The following is a 19,794-nucleotide window of genomic DNA, read 5'->3' as shown; positions in this document are numbered from 1 at the left end:
TTAATCACGCTGCAGATGTCCTTTAAGGGGTTAATCTGCTTAAGCACTGCGAGGCTCTGCCCTTGTGTGGTCTCTGATCTCCTGTATGATCCTGTTGTTCCTTATATTGATGATCCTGGACTGTCTGACATCCACTCTGGTTCCTGATCCTGGACCTGACTTCTGACTACACTTCTTTCCTTTCTCCTGACTTCTGACTACACTTCTTTCCTTTCTCCTGACTTCTAACTACACTTCTTTCCTTTCTCCTGACTACTGACTACACTTCTTTCCTGACTTCTGACTACACTTCTTTCCTGACTTCTGACTACACTTCTTTCCTTTCTCCTGACTTCTGACTACACTTCTTTCCTTTCTCCTGACTTGGGCTTTTCCTTATCACCTACTTTGGCTCCTGATACCTTTCTGTGTATCTGACCCGGTCCCTGGATTCTCCTATTGTTTATTTTAATGCACAGTGAATGAAGTGTTAATACAATGTACGATTGGTGCCACAAAAAACAAGCTCTCAAACTGATCTGTAGATGGAAAAATAAAAGAATTATGGGAATGTGGAGAGGAGGAAAAAAGGAAACAGAAAAGCTTAAATTTCCTGGGTTGTTAAAGGGTTAATACTGATAATAAAATCTGTGTTATTCTCTGCAGATTCTTGTAGCAGGAGATCAGAGGAGAATCTTATATCTTCAGATTATAAAGCAGATGATGATATCACACAAGATACATATGAAGAACATTCCATTATCCCAGATACACCCTCAGCCCTTCACAGCCAAGATCTGTCATCTCATCCTTATATACAGGTCCTGTCTTCTCAGTCATCACAGAAAGGTCACAGAAGGGGTGTTGGACATCAACAAACTCATACAGGAAAGAAACCATATTCATGCTTAGAATGTGGGAAATGTTTTACTTCTAAATCAAGTTTTGTTGTACATATAAAAACTCAAACAGAGGAGAAGCCATTTTGCTGTACAGAGTGTGGGAAATGTTTTATTGTGAAATCACAACTTGTTCAACATCAAAGAACTCACACAGGAGAGAAGCCATTTTCATGTTCAGAATGTGGGAAATGTTTTTCTCAGAAATCAAATCTTGTTAAACATAAAATAACTCATACAGGGGAGAAGCCGTTTTCATGTTCAGAATGTGGGAAATGGTTTGCTCAGAAATCAGATCTTGTTGGACATCAAAGAACTCACACTGGGGAGAAGCCATTTTTATGTTCAGAATGTGGGAAATGTTTTACTCACAAATCACATCTTGTTCAACATCAAAGAACTCACACTGGGGAGAAGCCATTTTCATGCTCAGAATGTGGGAAATGTTTTACTCAGAAATCAAGTTTTGTTGTACATAAAGAAACTCACACAGAGGAGAAGCAATTTTGCTGTGCAGAGTGTGGGAAATGTTTTATTGTGAAATCACAACTTCTTCAACATCAAAGAACTCACACAGGGGAGAAGCCATTTTCATGTTCAGAATGTGGGAAATGTTTTACTCAGAAATTACATCTTGTTAAACATAAAAGAACTCACACAGGAGAGAAGCCATTTTCATGTTCAGAATGTGGGAAATGTTTTACTCAGAAATCACATCTTGTTAGACATAAAAGAACTCACACAGGGATGAAGCTGTTTTCATGTTCAGAATGTGGGAAATCGTTTGCTCAGAAATCAAGTCTTGTTGGACATCAAAGAACTCACACAGGGGAGAAGCCATTTTCATGTTCAGAATGTGCGAAATGTTTTACACACAAATCACATCTTGTTCAACATCAAAGAACTCACACTGGGGAGAAGCCATTTTCATGCTCAGAGTGTGGAAAATGTTTTACTGAGAAATCATGTCTTATTAAACATAAACGAACTCACACAGGGGAGAAACCATATTCATGTTCAGAATGTGGGAAATATTTTACTCAGAAATCAAGTTTTGTTGTACATAGGAAAACTCACACGGAGGAGAAGCCATTTTGCTGTGCAGAGTGCGGGAAATGTTTTATTGTGAAATCACAACTTGTTCAACATCAAAGAACTCACACAGGAGAGAAGCCATTTTCATGTGCAGAATGTGGGAGATGTTTTACTCAGAAATCACATCTTGTTCAACATCAAATAACTCACACAGGAGAGAAGCCATTTTCATGTGCAGAATGTGGGAGATGTTTTACTCAGAAATCACATCTTGTTCAACATCAAAGAACTCACACAGGAGAGAAGCCAATTCAGATCAATAAATGATGCAGATAACACATCTATATATTATCCATGTACATAGGATATCTGACATTTATACATATATCATATACTGCATCTCCAAACTTGTTACCAATTGTTAATAAAAGTTTTCTTTCTTATATGATTTATTATTCTTATATTCATCTCCGCACACTGGACTTATAATAAATGTAATATTGTCCCTGACGTTGTATATAGGGAATGTAACGCGTCAGTGTTGTCCCCGCCCCCTTCTCATTATGATTATAGAGACTTTAATTCAAGGCATCAGACAGGATCCGCGCGTCTCCCTTGAAGATCGTCTCTTCTGAACATAAGACGCTGCAGATACTTTTATTTATCACAAACCCTAGACCAGCGTTTCCCGTCTTGACGTCTATTTTCGGTCTCAGATCATAAAATCCATTTTTCTATATGAGAAGTCGTCAATATCTCAGCGTCCCCCGGGTTCAGTAAACATCGGTGTAATTCTTTTCCTTTTCTTTGTCCTCCCCGGGGTATAAAATCCCTAGAGATCTGATCACATCTGGTACAAGATCTCTTTACTTCACACTTTGCGCCATTATTACACGGATTGAAGACCCAGTTACACGCTCGTAAATTCCCATATATGTCGTGGATTGGAAGGAAAAAGGTTCTTAAATCTTATATTTACCAATAATATTTTATATTTTTACAGTCCGTCCCTATCATAGTACGGAATTGTTATTTTTCTTCTATCCAATGGTTATTTAGTAATTTTGTTAGGATTCAGAAGAGACCACGTGTCCCGTATAGACGCTCACCCTGAAGACATTAGACGGCGGTTTTGTGTTTCCGGATTTACACACTTATTATAAAGCTTTTCCTTCGTCTGGATTATTAGAGCTCGTTCGCTCTTCTTTTTCTCATCCTCCCCTTTATATTCCTCCTCATGTGGATATGGAATTCTCCTCAGTCCCTCCTTCTATAGGGCCCATTTTGTGGCCCCCGCACTCCTCCTTGGCCTCTCTAGTTCTTTCCTTTTATATATAACTTTGTCGGTATTACGAGACTGCTCTACGACTGATTCTGATTTCCCTTCTCCCCTAACCCCACTTTCTTTACTCCCTATGGTTATTACTAAACACATTTTCCCTCTTCCCCTTTGTGGGAACGTTTACATTCTTTTACGTTACGAGATTTATATTCTTCTACTAAGACTTTGGCCATAGAGGAATCTCAGGCTTTCTGGGGTTTTATAAGTAAATTTATCTTTACTCTCCAATGTTTTAAGCGTTATACTAACATACGTCCCTGAAATTGGTTAGAGAGATTGTATTTATTTCCTAAATAATAATACTATCTAAGCTTTATTCTTTTCTGATTTCTTCTGCTCCTAATAGTAACCAAAATGCATCTTATATAAGAAGAGGAGCTGAATATCCAACTCTCTGAAGAACAGTGTGGATTTATCTCTAGCGTCACGTGGCTCCTCCCCCTGTATTCGTATACAGAAGAGTTCATATAAGTTATATTGTCGGGGGTATGGGACTCCTCCTCTCCTTTTTTCACATGGTATTAGAGAATCTTATCAATGTTGAAGGTGTGGGATTGAGTCAGGCCATTAGCCATCAGTCCTTTGATAAAGCTGGGGATCCAGCGAAACATCAGGGAACTGGATACATGGGAGTTTTAATTGCAGCTCGTACAGTTATCTCCTGATTACTAAATATATAGATAGCTCCTGAATGGCCATACAGAATAAGTGCGCATTCCTTCTGAGCTTATCATATTTCCAGCACATTGATACAAAGCTACATTGGGTCTGTAATTTTAACAGTGGTGTGGTTCTGACACCTATTGGTGAATTTTTACATTACATATGGTTTTTGATTTCTTTTGATATTTTAAGTTACATTTTATAGGAAGGGTTCTTAGTTTAGGGTACCCCTTTTAGTGGTTTTCCCCTAAAGTTGTTGATATATTCAGAGTTATCCGGGCACCTTCTGGGGTTCTGTTGTATGTGGATTGAGTTGTGCACTCTTTTACATATTGCAAAAGAAAGAATGAAAAAAATCTAGGGTCAGCTCACCGCCTGAGAATGCCTTCAGTATATAGATGGATAGGACACTTGCATCACATATGGAAGCTAAGAAAGCTGCTCAGCCGTGTCTCAGGTAATCCAGGAAAAGAATGGAGAAATCCAGCTCCCATAAAATGTTTAACTTTATTAAAAAAAACATTAAAAACGTAGTGGATATATCAAAAATAGAATAAAAAGCGCATACGAAGCACTGACACGTTTCGATCTGTCAACAGATCTTAGTCATGGCATAAACTAACAACATTGCAAACAGAATTTATACTGACTAACCCACAGGTGTAAAGGCATTTGTGTCATATATTGCGCCACATCCTTGTATCAGGTGATTAATCATAATACGGTAACATAATACATATATAATCTCTGTTCTTGACAAGTATATTAACCTTACAAACATATGTACGAAAGAAGAAGATCACATAGCTTAATAAATATATGATAAATAATTGCGGAAATTCAGACCTGTTGGAGAACGAGTCTCCAAACATAAGATCCAAAAAGCTTCTCACAAGAATACTTGTTACTCCAGTCTCTGCCTCTAGGTGGAGGACGCACCCTTTTTATCCCGGAGGACCTGCATGGACTCCTAAAAAGTGCCTGGTAAGTCCCCAAAGAGACCTATGTATTGTCCCATATATGGGGCATATTTACATGTTCTAAGAACCTAACTTTGAGCTTCCTGGACGTACATCCCACATATTGTATATTACACAATAAACCCGCAACTATACTGGGAGGCTGCTAAGGCGGTTTTTAGGGGCCGGATTCTGGGTTATACTGCCGCTTAGAAGCGGAAAATAACCCAGCAGATTGGCTTATGCCGCTTTTATGGTGTCTCCATCGGCTGCCACTAAGATGCCTGGTCCTGTGGCTAAGGCAGATTATGAATGTTGGGTGGAGAGGCAGGTTAATTTAGCTCGCTCTAAATTCAAAGCCATCTTGTTTTACCATGGCAACAAACCTGGTCACCTGTTGGCCCGCTTCACTAAAGGGATACTACCTCCAGCTGAAATACCAGTGCTAAGGAATACTTCAGGGTCCTTGCAGAGAGATCCTAAGGGGATCAATGATATGCTGATAACTTATCTTCATTCTCTATACTCTGATGTGGGTCCAGGGAGTTCTTCTTTCCGGGACTAGATAGCGTCAGCTAATCTTCCCATAACACACTAATGCACCCATAACGGAAGAACTTGATGGAACGATTAAGGGGTTGGCGGTAAATAAGGCGCCAGGTCCAGATGGCTTTTCGGGGGATTTATAGCATTCTCAAGGGGGAGACTACCCCGACGTTGTTGGGACTCTTCAACTCTTACCTGCAGGGGAGCCCCATACCCTGCTCTATGAATACAGACTATGTAAAGGTCTTGCCTGGGAAATATCTTCTTACCCAAGATCGTCCCATATCTTTAATAAATCATGACCTTAAATCGGTCTTTAAAATTCTGGTAGCCCGTTTGGCAGCCTAAACACTATACACAAACACTATAATTTATCCTGTGTATATCGTCACTGTATTGATTGGGTTAGGGGTTTTGATGCCTATTCTAATACAGCTCTGGAGTCGGGATTGATGCACCCTTGGTCCTTACCTGCCCTTCTTCACTCTAAGGGGGCTATTCCTGGTCCTTTTAAAGGGCTCAGCTATAGAAAGGGATACGTTGGTGGCGTGGAAGGCGGGGAGCGCAGCAATGCAATCACCATTTTTGATTAGCAAACATATGCCTCTATGGTCCTTGCCCGGATTCCCTTAAGATAGGGAAAAAAGCATGTATTATTCCTCTGCAGTCACATGATCTTATACATTCTGGGAGTTGTAGTTCTCTCCTCTTATTCCTCTGCAGTAAACCTGTTTTTTATACGTAAATGTTGAATATTATTTGGGAACAATCTGATTCAGAAAAAACAATAGTAAACAATGCATAAAAAAGAAGCGTTTCGAATAAGTAACTGAGGATTTGAAGGGCTTAAACGCTGTTGGGCCACCAACCTAAGGGTGGAAATATAAAGAGTAAGGGCCCCGGTATAATACCCAACTATATCCAGCCTGGCCCAAAAAGTGAATTGGCAAGAAAATAGGTGCCAACCTTGCCAACTACATACTTGTTCAGCATATTTAATACGTAACTGAGGATTTCAAGGAGTTAAACCCTTGAGGACCTGGGCAATTTATGTTTTTGTACTTTTGTTTTTTCCTCCTCACCTTCTAAAAAATCATAACGCTTTCAATTTTGCACCTACAGACCCATATAGGGGCTTGTTTTTTGCGACACCAATTGTACTTTGTAATGACATCACTTTTTTTTTCCATAAAATAGTCTGTGACGAAACAAAAGAAAAGCTTATTTCTGGGGTGAAATTTAAAAAAATAAAAGCCATTTATGGCATAGCATTGAACTGTGTATGCAATCAGAAGATTGCATATACAGTGCCTTGTGAAAGTATTCGGCCCCCTTGAACTTTTTGACTTTTTTGCCACATTTCAGGCTTCAAACATAAAGATATAAAACTGTAATTTTTTGTGAAGAACCAACAAGTGGGACACAATCATGAAGTGGAACAAAATTTATTGGATATTTCAAACTTTGTTAACAAATAAAAAACTGAAAAATTGGGCATGCAAAATTATTCAGCCCCTTTACTTTCAGTGCTGCAAACGCTCTTCAGAAGTTCAGTGAGGATCTCTGAATGATCCAATGTTGAACTAAATGACTAATGATGATAAATAGAATCCACCTGTGTGTAATCAAGTCTCCGTATAGATGCACCTGCACTGTGATAGTCTCAGAGGTCCGTTTAAAGCGCAGAGAGCATCATGAAGAACAAGGAACATAGTTACATAGTTAGTATGGTTGAAAAAAGACATATGTCCATCAAGTCCAACCAGGGAATTGAAGTGAAGGGTGTAAGGGGATAAGGGAAGGGGATGTAGTTTTATAATTCTGCATAAGCCTTTATTTTGTTCCAGGAATGTATCTAACCCTGTTTTAAAGCTGTTAATTTTTCCTGCTGTGACCAGTTCCTGAGGTAGACCGTTCCATAAATTCACAGTCCTCACGGTAAAGAAGGCGTGTCGCCCCTTTAGACTAAACCTTTTCTTCTCCAGACGGAGGGAGTGCCCCCTCGTCCTTTGGGGGGGGTTTAACCTGGAACAGTTTTTCTCCATATTTTTTGTATGGGCCATTAATATACTTATATACGTTTATCATATCCCCCCTTAAACGTCTCTTCTCAAGACTAAACAATTGTAACTCCTTTAATCGCTCCTCATAGCTAAGATGTTCCATGCCCCATATTAGTTTAGTCGCGCGTCTCTGCACCCTTTCCAACTCCGCAGTGTCCCTTTTATGAACAGGCGACCAAAACTGAACAGCATATTCCAGTCGAGGCCGTACCAATGCTTTATAAAGGGGGAGTATTATGTCCCTGCCCCTTGAGTCCATGCCTCTTTTTATACATGACAATATCCTGCCGGCTTTGGAAGCAGCAGCCTGACATTGCATGCTATTCTGTAGTCTGTGATCTACAAGTACACCCAGATCCTTCTCTACCAGTGACTCTGCCAGTTTAATCCCCCCTAAGACATACGATGCTGCAGGTTATTAGTATACACAGCCCCCCTCTATATACACAGCCCCCCTCTATATACACAGCCCCCCCTCTATATACACAGCCCCCCTCTATATACACAGCCCCCCTAAGACATACGATGCATGCAGGTTATTAGTACCCAGATGCATAACTTTACATTTATCCACATTGAACCTCATTTGCCAAGTGGATACCCAGACACTTAGTCTATCCAAGTCATCTTGTAACCTATACACATCCTCTATAGACTGTACCGTGCTACAAAGCTCGGTGTCATCTGCAAAGATAGAAACAGAGCTGTTAATACCATCCTCTATATCATTGATAAATAAATTAAACAACAGCGGTCCCAGTACTGAACCTTGGGGTACACCACTAATAACCGGGGACCAATCAGAGTACGAATCATTGACCACCACTCTCTGGGTACGATCCATGAGCCAGTGTTCAATCCAGTTACAAACTAAAGTTTCCAAACCCAAAGACCTTAACTTACCTGTCAGACGTCTGTGAGGGACAGTATCAAACGCTTTGGCAAAATCCAGAAACACTATATCCACAGCCATTCCTCTGTATACACAGCCCCCCTCTATATACACAGCCCCCCTCTATATACACAGCCATTCCTCTGTCAAGGCTTCTACTCACCTCTTCATAAAAGCAAATTAGATTGGTTTGACAACTTCTATCCTTAGTAAACCCATGCTGGCTATCACTTATAATACTATTATCCCCTATGTATTCCTGTATGTAATCCCTTATAAGTCCTTCAAACAATTTACCCACAATGCACGTTAGACTTACCGGTCTATAATTGCCTGGCGAAGACCTAGAGCCCTTCTTGAAGATTGGTACCACATTAGCCTTGCGCCAGTCCCTTGGCACATTACCAGACACCAGAGAATCTCTAAATATCATGAACAGGGGTACAGATATTACTGAACTTACCTCTCTAAGAACTCTTGGGTGTAGTCCATCCGGTCCTGGGGATTTGCTTACATTTATATCACTTAACTTACCTTGTACCATCTCTACATTAAGCCAGTTCAGTACATTACATGATGTGTTACCAGCACTGACCTGTACATGATGTGTTACCAGCACTGACCTGTACATGATGTGTTACCAGCACTGATCTGGCCAATGTCAGCTCCTTTTTCCATAGTGTATACAGAACTAAAGAACCCATTCAGTAGCTCCGCCTTCTCTTGATCGCCCGTGACAACCTCCCCATTATCATTATTAAGGGGCCCTACTTGCTCTGTCCTTGGTTTTTTTGCATTTATATATCTAAAAAAATATTTAGGATTAGTTTTGCTTTCTTCGGCCACCTGTCTCTCATTTTGAATTTTTGCTGTTTTTATTACATTTTTACAGATTTTATTAAGCTCCTTGTACTGTTTAAATGTTATCGCTGACCCATCAGATTTGTATTTTTTGAAGGCTATTTTTTTTGTTGTTTATTGCTCTTTTAACATAATTTGTCAGCCATGTAGGATTTAGTTTTAATCGTTTATATTTGTTCCCCTTTGGTATATATTTAGCTGTATAGTTATTTAGAGTTGATTTAACCCCTTCATGACCCAGCCCATTTTCACCTTCATGACCTGGGCATTTTTTGAAAATCTGACCACTGTCACTTTAAACATTAATAACTCTTTGATGCTTTTACTTATCATTCTGATTCCGAGATTGGTTTTTTCGTGACATATTCTACTTTATGTTATTGGTAAAATTTCACTGATATTTGTATCCTTTCTTGGTAAAAAATCAAAAAATTTCATGAAAATTTAGCATGTTTCTAACTTTGAAAGTCTCTGCTTGAAAGGAAAATGGATATTCCAAATAAATTACATATTGATTCACATATACAATATGTCTACTTTATGTTTGCATAAAAAAATTGACAAGTTTTTACTTTTGAAAGACATCAGAGGCTTCAAAGTTCAGCAGCAATTTCCCAATTTTTCTCAAGATTTTTAAAATCGTAATTTTTCAGGGCCCAGTACAGGTTGGAAGTGGATTTTAAGGGTCTTCATATTAGAAATACCCCATAAATGACCCCATCATAAAAACTGCACCCCCCAAAGTATTCAAAATGACATTCAGTAAGTGTTTTAACCCTTTAGGTGTTTCACAGGAATAGCAGCAAAGTGAAGGAGAAAATTCTAAATCTTCATTTTTTACACTCGCATTTTCTTGTAGACCCAATTTTTGAATTTTTACAAGGGGTAAAAGGAGAGAAATCACCCTAAAATTTGTAACCCAATTTCTCTCGAGTAAGGAAATACCTCATATGCGTATGTAAAGTGTTCGGCGGGCGCAGTAGAGGGCTCAGAAGGGAAGGAGCGACAAGGGGATTTTGGAGAGTGAGTTTTTCTGAAAGGGTTTTTGGGGGGCATGTCCCGTTTAGGAAGCCCCTATGGTGCCAGAACAGGGGACCCCCCCCCACATGTGACCCCATTTTGGAAACTATACCCCTCATAGAATTTAATAAGGGATGCAGTGAGCATTTACACCCCACTGGCGTTTGACAGATATTTGAAACAGTGGACTGTGCAAATCAAAAATTTTATTTTTCATTTTCACAGACCACTGTTCCAAAAATCTGTCATACACCAGTGGGGTGTAAATGCTCACTGCACCCCTTATTACATTCCGTGAGGGGTGTAGTTTCCAAAATGGGGTCACATATGGATATTTATTGTTTTGCATTTATGTCAGAACTGCTGTAACAATCAGCCACCCCTGTGCAAATCACCTGAAATGTACATGGTGCACTCTCCCTTCTGGGCCTTGCTGTGCGCCCACAGAGCACTTTACGCCTACATATGGGGTATCTCCGTAGTCGGGAGAAATTGCATTACAAATTTAGAGGGTCTTTTTTCCCTTTTACCTCTTGTGAAAATGAAAAGTATAGGGCAACACCAGCATGTCAGTGTAAAAAATTAATTTTTTTACACTAACATGCTGGTGTAGACCCCAACTATACCTTTTCATAAGGGGTTAAAGAAGAAAAAGCCCCCCAAAATTTGTAAGGCAATTTCTCCCGAGTACGGCGATACCCCATATGTGTCCCAAAACTGTTGCCCTGAAATACGACAGGGCTCCAAAGTGAGAGAGCGCCATGCGCATTTGAGGCCTGAATTAGGGATTTGCATAGGGCTGGACATAGGGGTATTCTATGCCAATGATTCCCAAACAGGGTGCCTCCAGCTGTTGCAAAACTCCCAGCATGCCTGGACAGTCAATGGCTGTCCGGCAATACTGGGAGTTATTATTTTGCAACAGCTGGAGGCTCCGTTTTGGAAACAGTAGCGTACCAGACGTTTTTCATTTTTTTGGGGAGGGGGGCTGTGTAGGGGTATGTGTATATGTAGTGTTTTTTACTTTTTATTTTAGGTTAGTGTCAGTGTAGTGTAGTGTTTTTAGGGTACAGTCACATGGGCAGAGGTTCACAGCAAGTTTGCCGCTGGAAGTTTGAGCTGCAGCGCAAAATTTGCGCCATCTCAAACTTGCAGCACTCACTGTAAACCTCCGCCCATGTGAGTGTACCCTGTACATTCACATTGGGGTGAGGGGGCAAACATCCAGCTGTTGCAAACTCTGAGCATGCCCTTTGGCTGTCCGTGCATGCTGGGAGTTGAAGTTTTGCAACAGCTGGAGGAACACTGGTTTGGAAACACTAAGTTAAGTAATAAACTTTCAAGTGTTTTGCAACCAAACTTAGTGTTTCCAAACCAGTGTGCCTCCAGCTGTTGCAAAACTACAACTCCCAGCATGCATGGTCTGTCAGTGCATGCTGGGAGTTATAGTTTTGCAACAATTGCAACAGCTGGAGGCACTGAGGTAGGAAACGGACAATGTTTCCCAACTAGTGTGCCTCCAGTTGTTGCAAAACTACAACTCCCAGCATGCCCAGACTGCCCAGGCATGCTGGAAGTTGTAGTTCGGCAATATCTGAAGGATCAGATGTTGCCGAACTACAACTTCCAGTATGCTTGGGCAGTCTGGGCATGCTGGGAGTTGTAGTTTTGCAACATCTGGAGGTCCACAGTTTGGAGACCACTGTATAATGGTCTCCAATCTGTGCTCTTCCAGATGTTAGAGAACTACAACTCCCAGCATGCCTGGACAGACTGAGCATGCTGAGATTTGTAGTTTTGCAACATCTGGAAGAGCACAGATTGGAGACCATTATACAGTGGTCTCCAAACTGAGGACCTCCAGATGTTGCAAAACTACAACTCCCAGCATGCCCAGAAAGCCAAAGGCTGTCTGGGCATGCTGGGAGTTGCAGTTTTGAAACTCCCAGTTTTGAAACTCACCTCCGGGACACAGCGCCGCCGGGACCGCATGGAGGACGCCGCTCGCGCCGGGACCGCTCGGGACACTGCTCGGACGGGTAAGTGACGCCGGGGGACAGGTCAGGGACACTTAGCAGAGCGGTGTGTGTCCCGCTCCCCGTGATCGGGACTCACACACCGCGCTGCTAAGTATTCTGATAGCGAAACGCTGCTATCAGCTAGTCAGATTTGACCAGCTGATAGCAGCGATCGCTGGGGGGGGGGGTGGGGGATGAAACCCCCCGTGGTCGCATGGTAAGATGGCTGGATATCAGTGAGAGCCACCATCTTTCCGGGCGCTGCGGGATGCCGCGAGTAGCGGCAAAAATGTTCATGACGTACCTGTATGTCATGGGTCGGGAACACCTTGCCACCCATGACGTACAGGTATGTCATAGGTCGGGAAGGGGTTAATTGCCTCCAAAATGACGTTCCTCTGATGTATTTTTTTTCGGTCTTTATGTACCTTAGGTAGAAAATAAAAATAAGGTACATTTAGGTTGGGGTTAAATATATATCATGTTTTTCCCTCTTAACTCCTTGGGGACGGAGCCCATTATAACCCTAAGGACGGGAGCATTTTTTGCAATTCTGATCACTATCACTTTAAGCATTAATAACTCTGGGATGTTTTTACTTTTCATTCTGATTCTGACATTGTTTTTTCGTGACATATTCTACTTTATGTTAGTGGTAAATTTTTGTCGATACTTCGTCATTTCTTGGTGGAAAAATTCCAAAATTCGATGAAAAAATTTAAAATGTTGCAGTTTTCTAACTTTGAAGCTCTCTGCTTGTAAGGATATCAGACATTCCAAATAAATTATATATTGATTTACAAATACAATATGTCTACTATATATTTGCATCATAAAGTTGAGATGTTTTTACTTTTAGAAAACATCAGACGGATTAAAAGATCAGAAGCAATTTTCCAATTTTTCACAAACTTTTCAAAATCGGAATTTTTCAGGGACCAGTTCAGTTGTGAAGTGGATTTGAAGGGTCTTCATATTAGAAATTCCCCACAAATGACCCCATTATAAAAACTGCACCCCTCAAAGTATTCAAAATGACATTCAGTAAGTGTGTTAACTCTTTAGGTGTTTCACAGGAATAGCAGCAAAGTGAAGGAGGAAATTCAAAATCTCAATATTTTTACACTTGCATGTTCTTGTAGACCCAGTTTTTGAATTTTTACAAGGGGTAATAGGAGAAAGAGCCCCCCAAAATTTGTAGCCCAATTTCTCTCGAGTAAGGAAATACCTCATATTTGTATGTTAAACCCCACTGGCACTTGACAGATCTTTGGAACAGTGGGCTGTACAAATGAAAAATTTTCATTTTTCATTTTCACAGACCACTGCTCAAAAAATCTATCAGACACATGTGAGGTGTAAATGCTCACTGCACCTTTTATTAGGGGTGTAGTTTCCAAAATGGGGTCAGATGTAGGGGGGGGGGGGTCACTGTTCCGGCATCATGGAGGCCTAAACTCACATGACCTTCAATTTCAGCCAGATTCTCTCCAAAAGCCCAATGGCGCTCCTTCTCTTCTGAGCCCTGTAGTTCACCCGCAGAGCACTTTACATCCACATGTGGGGTATTTTCTGACTCAGAAGAAATGGGGTTACAAATTTTGCAGGGCTTTTTCTCCTATTACCCCTTGGGAAAATGATAAAATTGGGGTAACACCAGTATTTTAGTGAAAAAAATATGCATTTTTTTATTTTCACCTCCAACTTTACCAAAAATATGTCAAACACCTGTGGGATGTTAAGGCTCACTATACCCCTTGTTACTGTACGTTAGGGGTGTAGTTTTCAAAATGGGGTCACATGTGGGTGTTTTTTTTATGTTTATGTCAGAACTGCTGTGACTTTAGGCCTTAAATGTATATGGTGCACTCTCCCTTCTGAGCCATGTTATGCGCCTGCAGAGCACTTTGCGTCAAAATATACAATTTTTTTTTCCTTTTATCTCTTGTGAAAATTAAAAGTATGGGGCAACACCAGCATGTTAGTGTAAAATATGTAATTTGTTTACACTAACATGCTGGTGTAGACCCCAAATTTACCTTTCCCTAAGGGGTAAAAGAAGAGAAAAAAAATGTGTAACCCATAACTGTTCCGTTGAAATATGAGAGGGCTCCAAAGTGAAAGAGCACCATGCGCATTTGAGGCCTAAATTAGGGATTTGCATCCACCACCAAATTACCCTACGGCAGTGCTTCCCAAATTGGGTGTCTCCAGCTGTTGCAAAACTCCCAGCGTGCCAGGACAGACAATGGCTATGCCGATGTTCTGGCCCCTGTATCACCCGTCATTAAGCACAGAGCAAGTATGCTGACAGCAGGGTGCTGCAACCGAGATCACGGGGGTCCTTTGGAGAGGGGATAAGATGTCTAGGTGCGGAGTACCCCTTTAACCCCTTAAGGACGCAGGACGTAAATGTATGTCCTGGTGAGGTGGTACTTAACGCACCAGGACGTACATTTACGTCCTGTGCATAACCGCGGGCATCACAGCCAGGGACCCGCCGGCAATGGCCGACGCCCGCGATCTTGCGGGCGTCCGCCATTAACCCCTCAGGTGCCGGGATCAATACAGATCCCGGCATCTGCGGCAGTGCGTGATTTAAATGAACGATCCGATCATTCAGAACGCCGGACGGAGGTCCCCTCTCCTTCCTCCGTGCAGCTCCCGGCGTCTCCTGCTCTGGTCTGTGATCGAGCAGACCAGAGCAGGAGATGACCGATAATACTGATCTGTTCTATGTCCTATACATAGAACAGATCAGTATTAGCAATCATGGTATTGCTATGAATAGTCCCCTATGGGGACTATTCAAGTGTAAAAAAAAATGTAAAGAAATGTAAAAGTAAAAGTAAAAAAAAAAGTTAAAAATCCCCTCCCCCAATAAAAAAGTAAAACGTCAGTTTTTTCCTATTTTACCCCCAAAAAGCGTAAAAAATCTTTTTTTATAGACATATTTGGTATCACCACGTGCGTAAATGTCCGAACTATTAAAATAAAATGTTAATGATCCCGTACGGTGAACGGCGTGAACGAAAAAAAAAAAAGTTCAAAATTCCTACTTTTTTAATACATTTTATTAAAAAAAAATTAGAAAAAATGTATTAAAAGTTTTTTGTATGCAAATGTGGTATCAAAAAAAAGTACAGATCATGGCGCAAAAAATGAGCCCCCATACCGCCGCTTAATACAGAAAAATAAAAAAGTTAGAGGTCATCAAAATAAAGGGATTATAAACGTACTAATTTGGTTAAAAAGTTTGTGATTTTTTTTAAGCGCAACAATAATATAAAAGTATGTAATAATGGGTATCATTTTAATCGTATTGACCCTCAGAATAAAGAACACACGTCATTTTTACCATAAATTGTACGGCGTGAAAACTAAACCTTCCAAAATTAGCAAAATTGCGTTTTTCGTTTTAATTTCCCCACAAAAATAGTGTTTTTTGGTTGCGCCATACATTTTATGATATAATGAGTGATGTCACTACAAAGGACAACTGGTCGCGCAAAAAACAAGCCCTCATACTAGTCTGTGGATGAAAATATAAAAGAGTTATGATTTTTAGAAGGCGAGGAGGAAAAAATGAAAACGTAAAAATTTAATTGTCTGAGTCCTTAAGGCCAAAATGGGCCTTGAGTCCTTAAGGGGTTAAGAGGGAAAAACATGATATATATTTAAAACCAACCCAAATGTACCTTATTTTTATTTTCTACCTAAGGTACATAAAGACCGGAAAAAAAAAATCCCCTTGTTGTCCGATAGTTGCCTGATGTTTATCTGAATATATAGACCATCAGTTACAGAAATGTGCGGAGTCTTTACCAGCAAACCTCAGAGATAAAGGGCATTTATTAACCCTATAGAGAGATATCATACGGGAATAGGACTATATGTGGGCAACACTAGATGTTTCTTCATTATATAGTAATATACCACATGACAGAGGAGTGGAAGCTGTGTCATCTTTTTTAGTGGAAGATCCCTTGATGTCCATACATCGGAGGAACTTCATTTTGGAGGCCATTAAAGGAGTAGTCCAGTGCTGAAAAGCATCCCCTATCCCAAGGATAGGGGATAAGATTCAGATTGCGGGGGGTCCGACCGCTGGTGGGCCCCCGCGATCTCCTGTATGGGGCCCTGGCTCGCTGGCCAGATAGCGCTTGTTGACCACCAGACGAAGCGGCAGCCGACACGTCCCTTCAAAAAAAGCGCTATGGCAGAGCCAGAGATTGCCAAAGGCAGAGCTGCATCAGTCCCCCCAAAAATTTGAGTTTCTGGATTTAAATATCTATATTCCGGATGGCTGTTTGCATACTGCCACCTATTTTGAGAAGGTGGATGCAAACAGCTACCTCGACTTTAACAGTTGCCATTGGAAACAATGGAAGAAGAACATTCCATTCGGTCAAATGAAAAGAATCTGATGAATTTGATTCTGGTTTTCTAACCCGACCCGAATATAAGCCGAGGCCCTTAATTTCACCCCAAAAAAACAGGAAAAGTTATTGACCCGACTGTAAGCCTAGGGTGGGAAATACATCAACCCCCCATGTAATCATCCAGACCCCCGTCATCATCCCACCCCCTGCATCATCACCGCCTGTCAATCCCTTCATTAGTGGTCTTCAACCTGCGGACCTCCAGATGTTGCAAAACTACAACTCCCAGCATGCCCGGACAGCCATCGGCTGTCTGGGTATGCTGGGAGTTGTAGTTTTGAAACCTCTGGAGGTCCGCAGGTTGAAGACCACTGCGGCCTTCTTCATCATCCCCCTCCCCTTCATCATCACCCCCCCCCCCCTTCATCATCACCGCCTGTCAATCCCTTCATCAGTGGTCTTCAACCGGCGGGCCTCCAGATGTTGCAAAACTACAACTCCCAGCATGCCCGGACAGCCATCAGCTGTCCGGGCATGCTGGGATTTGTAGTTTTGAAACCTCTGGAGGTCCGCAGGTAGAAGACCACTGCGGCCTTCGTCATCATCCAGCCCCCCCCCCCCCCCCCTCACCTTTTTGTTTTGTACTCGCCTCCCCTCGGCAGGAAGTTAGGGTGAGCTGGTCCTAGTGACGTTGCCCTGACGACGATGCACAGGGACATTGTGCATGAACGTCCCTGTGCGTCGTCATCAAGGCAACGTCACTAGTCCGGGACCGGACCCGAAGCGTGGAAAAGAGGGCCCCCTGGTGAAAATGGACAGCCCGCAACGACTAACCCTCCCCACCGGATGGTCCCTGCACCATAGAGGGCCCGAACCAGCTAACCCTTCCTTCCCACCGAGGGGAGGTGAGTACAAAACAAAAGGAGGGGGCTGGATGATGACGAAGGCCGCAGTGGTCTTTAACCTGCGGACCTCCAGAGGTTTCAAAACTACAACACTCAGCATGCCCGGGCATGCTGGGAGTTGTAGTTTTACAACATCTGGCGGTCTGCAGGTTGAAGACCACTGAAAAGGGATTGACAGGCGGAGAGATCACTCGAGTATAAGCCGAGGGGGCATTTTCAGTACGAAAAATGGTGCTGAAAAACTCGGCTTATACTCGAGTATATACGGTAGGTATTACACGTCACACACCAATATTTTTCTTTTATGTTTTTTATTTTTTTGTATAGGTAATATTACCAGCTCATATTATTTTTTTTATGGTTTCCCGTGTCCTGTGCAGTATCTCTCCCAGAAGTCCACTTGATGGCCCACGTGGTGGTCTACACCCCGAAGTCATCAATTCTTACTCTAAGAGAGAGTTTGCAGCTGTTCCTGGAGACGGTTAACATTAACCTCTGCATGGTGGAATAATAGGTCACGGTGTTTATCAGGATCAGTAGAAGCATCACCCACTCGATGATTATGGTGGTGATTTCACGGATCTCGTCCCAGTCTTCATCATCATAGAATAATTCCTGTAATGTTTTATATCCAAAGTAGAAAATTGCGCAGGTAAAAGTCAGGCCACAGCAGGTGCATCTACTATGGTGGATGACTTTGTTTGCTCCTGGTAATTTATACATCTGGATGGACTGCCCAAGGTAGTATAAGGCTTCACATGTAATGGAAATTATCGTGCTGACAAAGTGTATCCTGGGATATTCTTCGGGGGACAATACATGCATGACAGCTGTACCAAAACAGGAGGCCCACACAATGGCCAGCAGGATCCTCTGGATCAGGACCTGATGACCCCTGAACTCTTCAGTATGCATAACCATATACTTATAAATAAGAAAGGTTAGTACCAAAGTGCCAATGGATGTCCCTATGAAACCAATTCTCAATAATATGTTTTCGGGAAAGAAATTTCCCACGTCACTGTGAAGGAAAAGAAACCAATGTTATTATGGATATTTCCTCACTCCCAACCCATGAAATAAGAATCTTGTGCTTGTTTATCTTACCTGATGTGCATCAGTGGCGAGGCGGCATGGCCGAGGACGACCGTCACGATGTAGCTGGTGGCAAGCCAGGCCACACACCAAAACGCCAACAGAAGGGGGACGAACCCCAAACCTTTTAGCTCCATCTCAGTCAAGAAGAAGAAATAGAAGTTGCTAATCGCACTGTAACAATCTACAGAATGAAGGCTCGGACGGCTGTCAGTGGAATGTCAGGACTCCAGCTGTCTATGACATCACATGTCTGATGTCACGATGACTGCTTGTTTCTTAGAGCTGCCATGATTTAGTATCTGCTATGGACAGAACCTGATGTTTCTACTATGGACCTTACAGACCCCAGAACCCAAGTAATTAGTGCAGGGGCTCCATTTTGATCATCTCATATTTCACATTATTTGAGTTCCAGGGCTCGGATACATTTGCACCCTCTATAGCAGTGGTCTCTAAGCTGTGAACCCCCAACCGCTGCAAACCCACAACTCCCAGCATGCCCGGACAGCACCTTTGCATAAGGAAATAGTCTAATTAAACTTTTCTTATATATAGACTCCCCGACATCTCCAAGGATAAGCATCTAAGGGTCTCGTTCGATCTTAATGTTATACCTTTTTTCAATAACATCGATGATTCCAAAATGTATGAATATAGGAATAATTCCATATAAGATACAAAAAGTTAGCATCCTCCATTTCTGGAAAAGTTTCTGAGTTGCCCAAAGCAACCAATCAGATTGCTTCCTTCATTTTTCAGAGGTCTTTTCAAAAATGAAAGAAGCAATCTGATTGGTTGCTATGGGCAACTGCATAACTCTTCCTCTACACTGGTTTTGATGAATCTCCCCCATAGAGAGAGATTTATCAAAACCTGACCAGTGGAAAAGCTGCTGAGATGCCCATAGCAACCAATCAGATTGCTTCTTTTATTCTTGAAAAAGCCTATGAAAAATTAAAGAAGCGATCTGATTGGTTGCTATGGGCAACTCAGAAACTTTTCCTCTGGACAGGTTTTGGGTTTTGATAAATCTTCCTCTCTGGGGGAGATTCAGCAAAACCAGTGCAGATGAAGAGTTGTGCTGTTGCCCATAGCAACCAATCAGATTGCTTCTTTCATTTTTGAAAAGGCC

General features: G+C 41.7%; 3 protein-coding genes across 4 annotated transcripts in view; 2 read left to right on the top strand and 1 right to left on the bottom strand.

Moving 5' to 3' along the window:
• Positions 1–748: 748 nt before the first annotated feature.
• LOC130338380 (oocyte zinc finger protein XlCOF6-like) overlaps positions 749–19,794 on the top strand; it is a gene marked incomplete at its 5' end in the record, with an annotated part of 68,090 nt that continues 49,044 nt past the window's right edge. The window contains one exon of the mRNA XM_056554003.1: positions 749–2,193. Coding sequence (XP_056409978.1) covers positions 749–2,193 — 1,445 coding nt within the window. The remainder of the gene's footprint in view (positions 2,194–19,794) is intronic.
• Positions 17,356–19,794, top strand: part of LOC130338378 (gastrula zinc finger protein XlCGF66.1-like) — a 50,270-nt gene continuing 47,831 nt past the window's right edge. For both annotated transcript variants that reach the window (XM_056554001.1, XM_056554002.1), the window contains exon 1: positions 17,356–17,564. The gene's annotated coding sequence lies outside the window, so the exon portion shown is untranslated. The remainder of the gene's footprint in view (positions 17,565–19,794) is intronic.
• On the bottom strand, positions 17,919–18,850 carry LOC130338376 (DNA damage-regulated autophagy modulator protein 1-like). The gene is made up of 2 exons (XM_056553999.1): positions 18,672–18,850; positions 17,919–18,585 (listed from the first exon to the last, which is right to left on the bottom strand). The coding sequence occupies exons 1-2, from the start codon at positions 18,794–18,796 to the stop codon at positions 17,985–17,987; spliced, it is 726 nt and encodes a 241-aa protein (XP_056409974.1). The 5' UTR covers positions 18,797–18,850; the 3' UTR covers positions 17,919–17,984.

Source organism: Hyla sarda, unplaced genomic scaffold, assembly GCF_029499605.1.
Source record: "Hyla sarda isolate aHylSar1 unplaced genomic scaffold, aHylSar1.hap1 scaffold_521, whole genome shotgun sequence".
Classification (NCBI taxonomy): domain Eukaryota; kingdom Metazoa; phylum Chordata; class Amphibia; order Anura; family Hylidae; genus Hyla; species Hyla sarda.
The sequence above is the reverse complement of the archived record's forward strand: the minus strand, read 5'-3'. Positions and strand labels throughout refer to the sequence as shown.

Coding starts and splice junctions, on each gene's coding strand:
- LOC130338376 (XM_056553999.1), bottom strand. CDS start 18,796: ATGGAGCTAAAAGGTTTGGGGTTCGTCCCCCTTCTGTTGGCGTTTTGG. Junction 18,586..18,671: donor TCGCCACTGATGCACATCAG/GTAAGATAAACA, acceptor TTTCCTTCACAG/TGACGTGGGAAATTTCTTTC.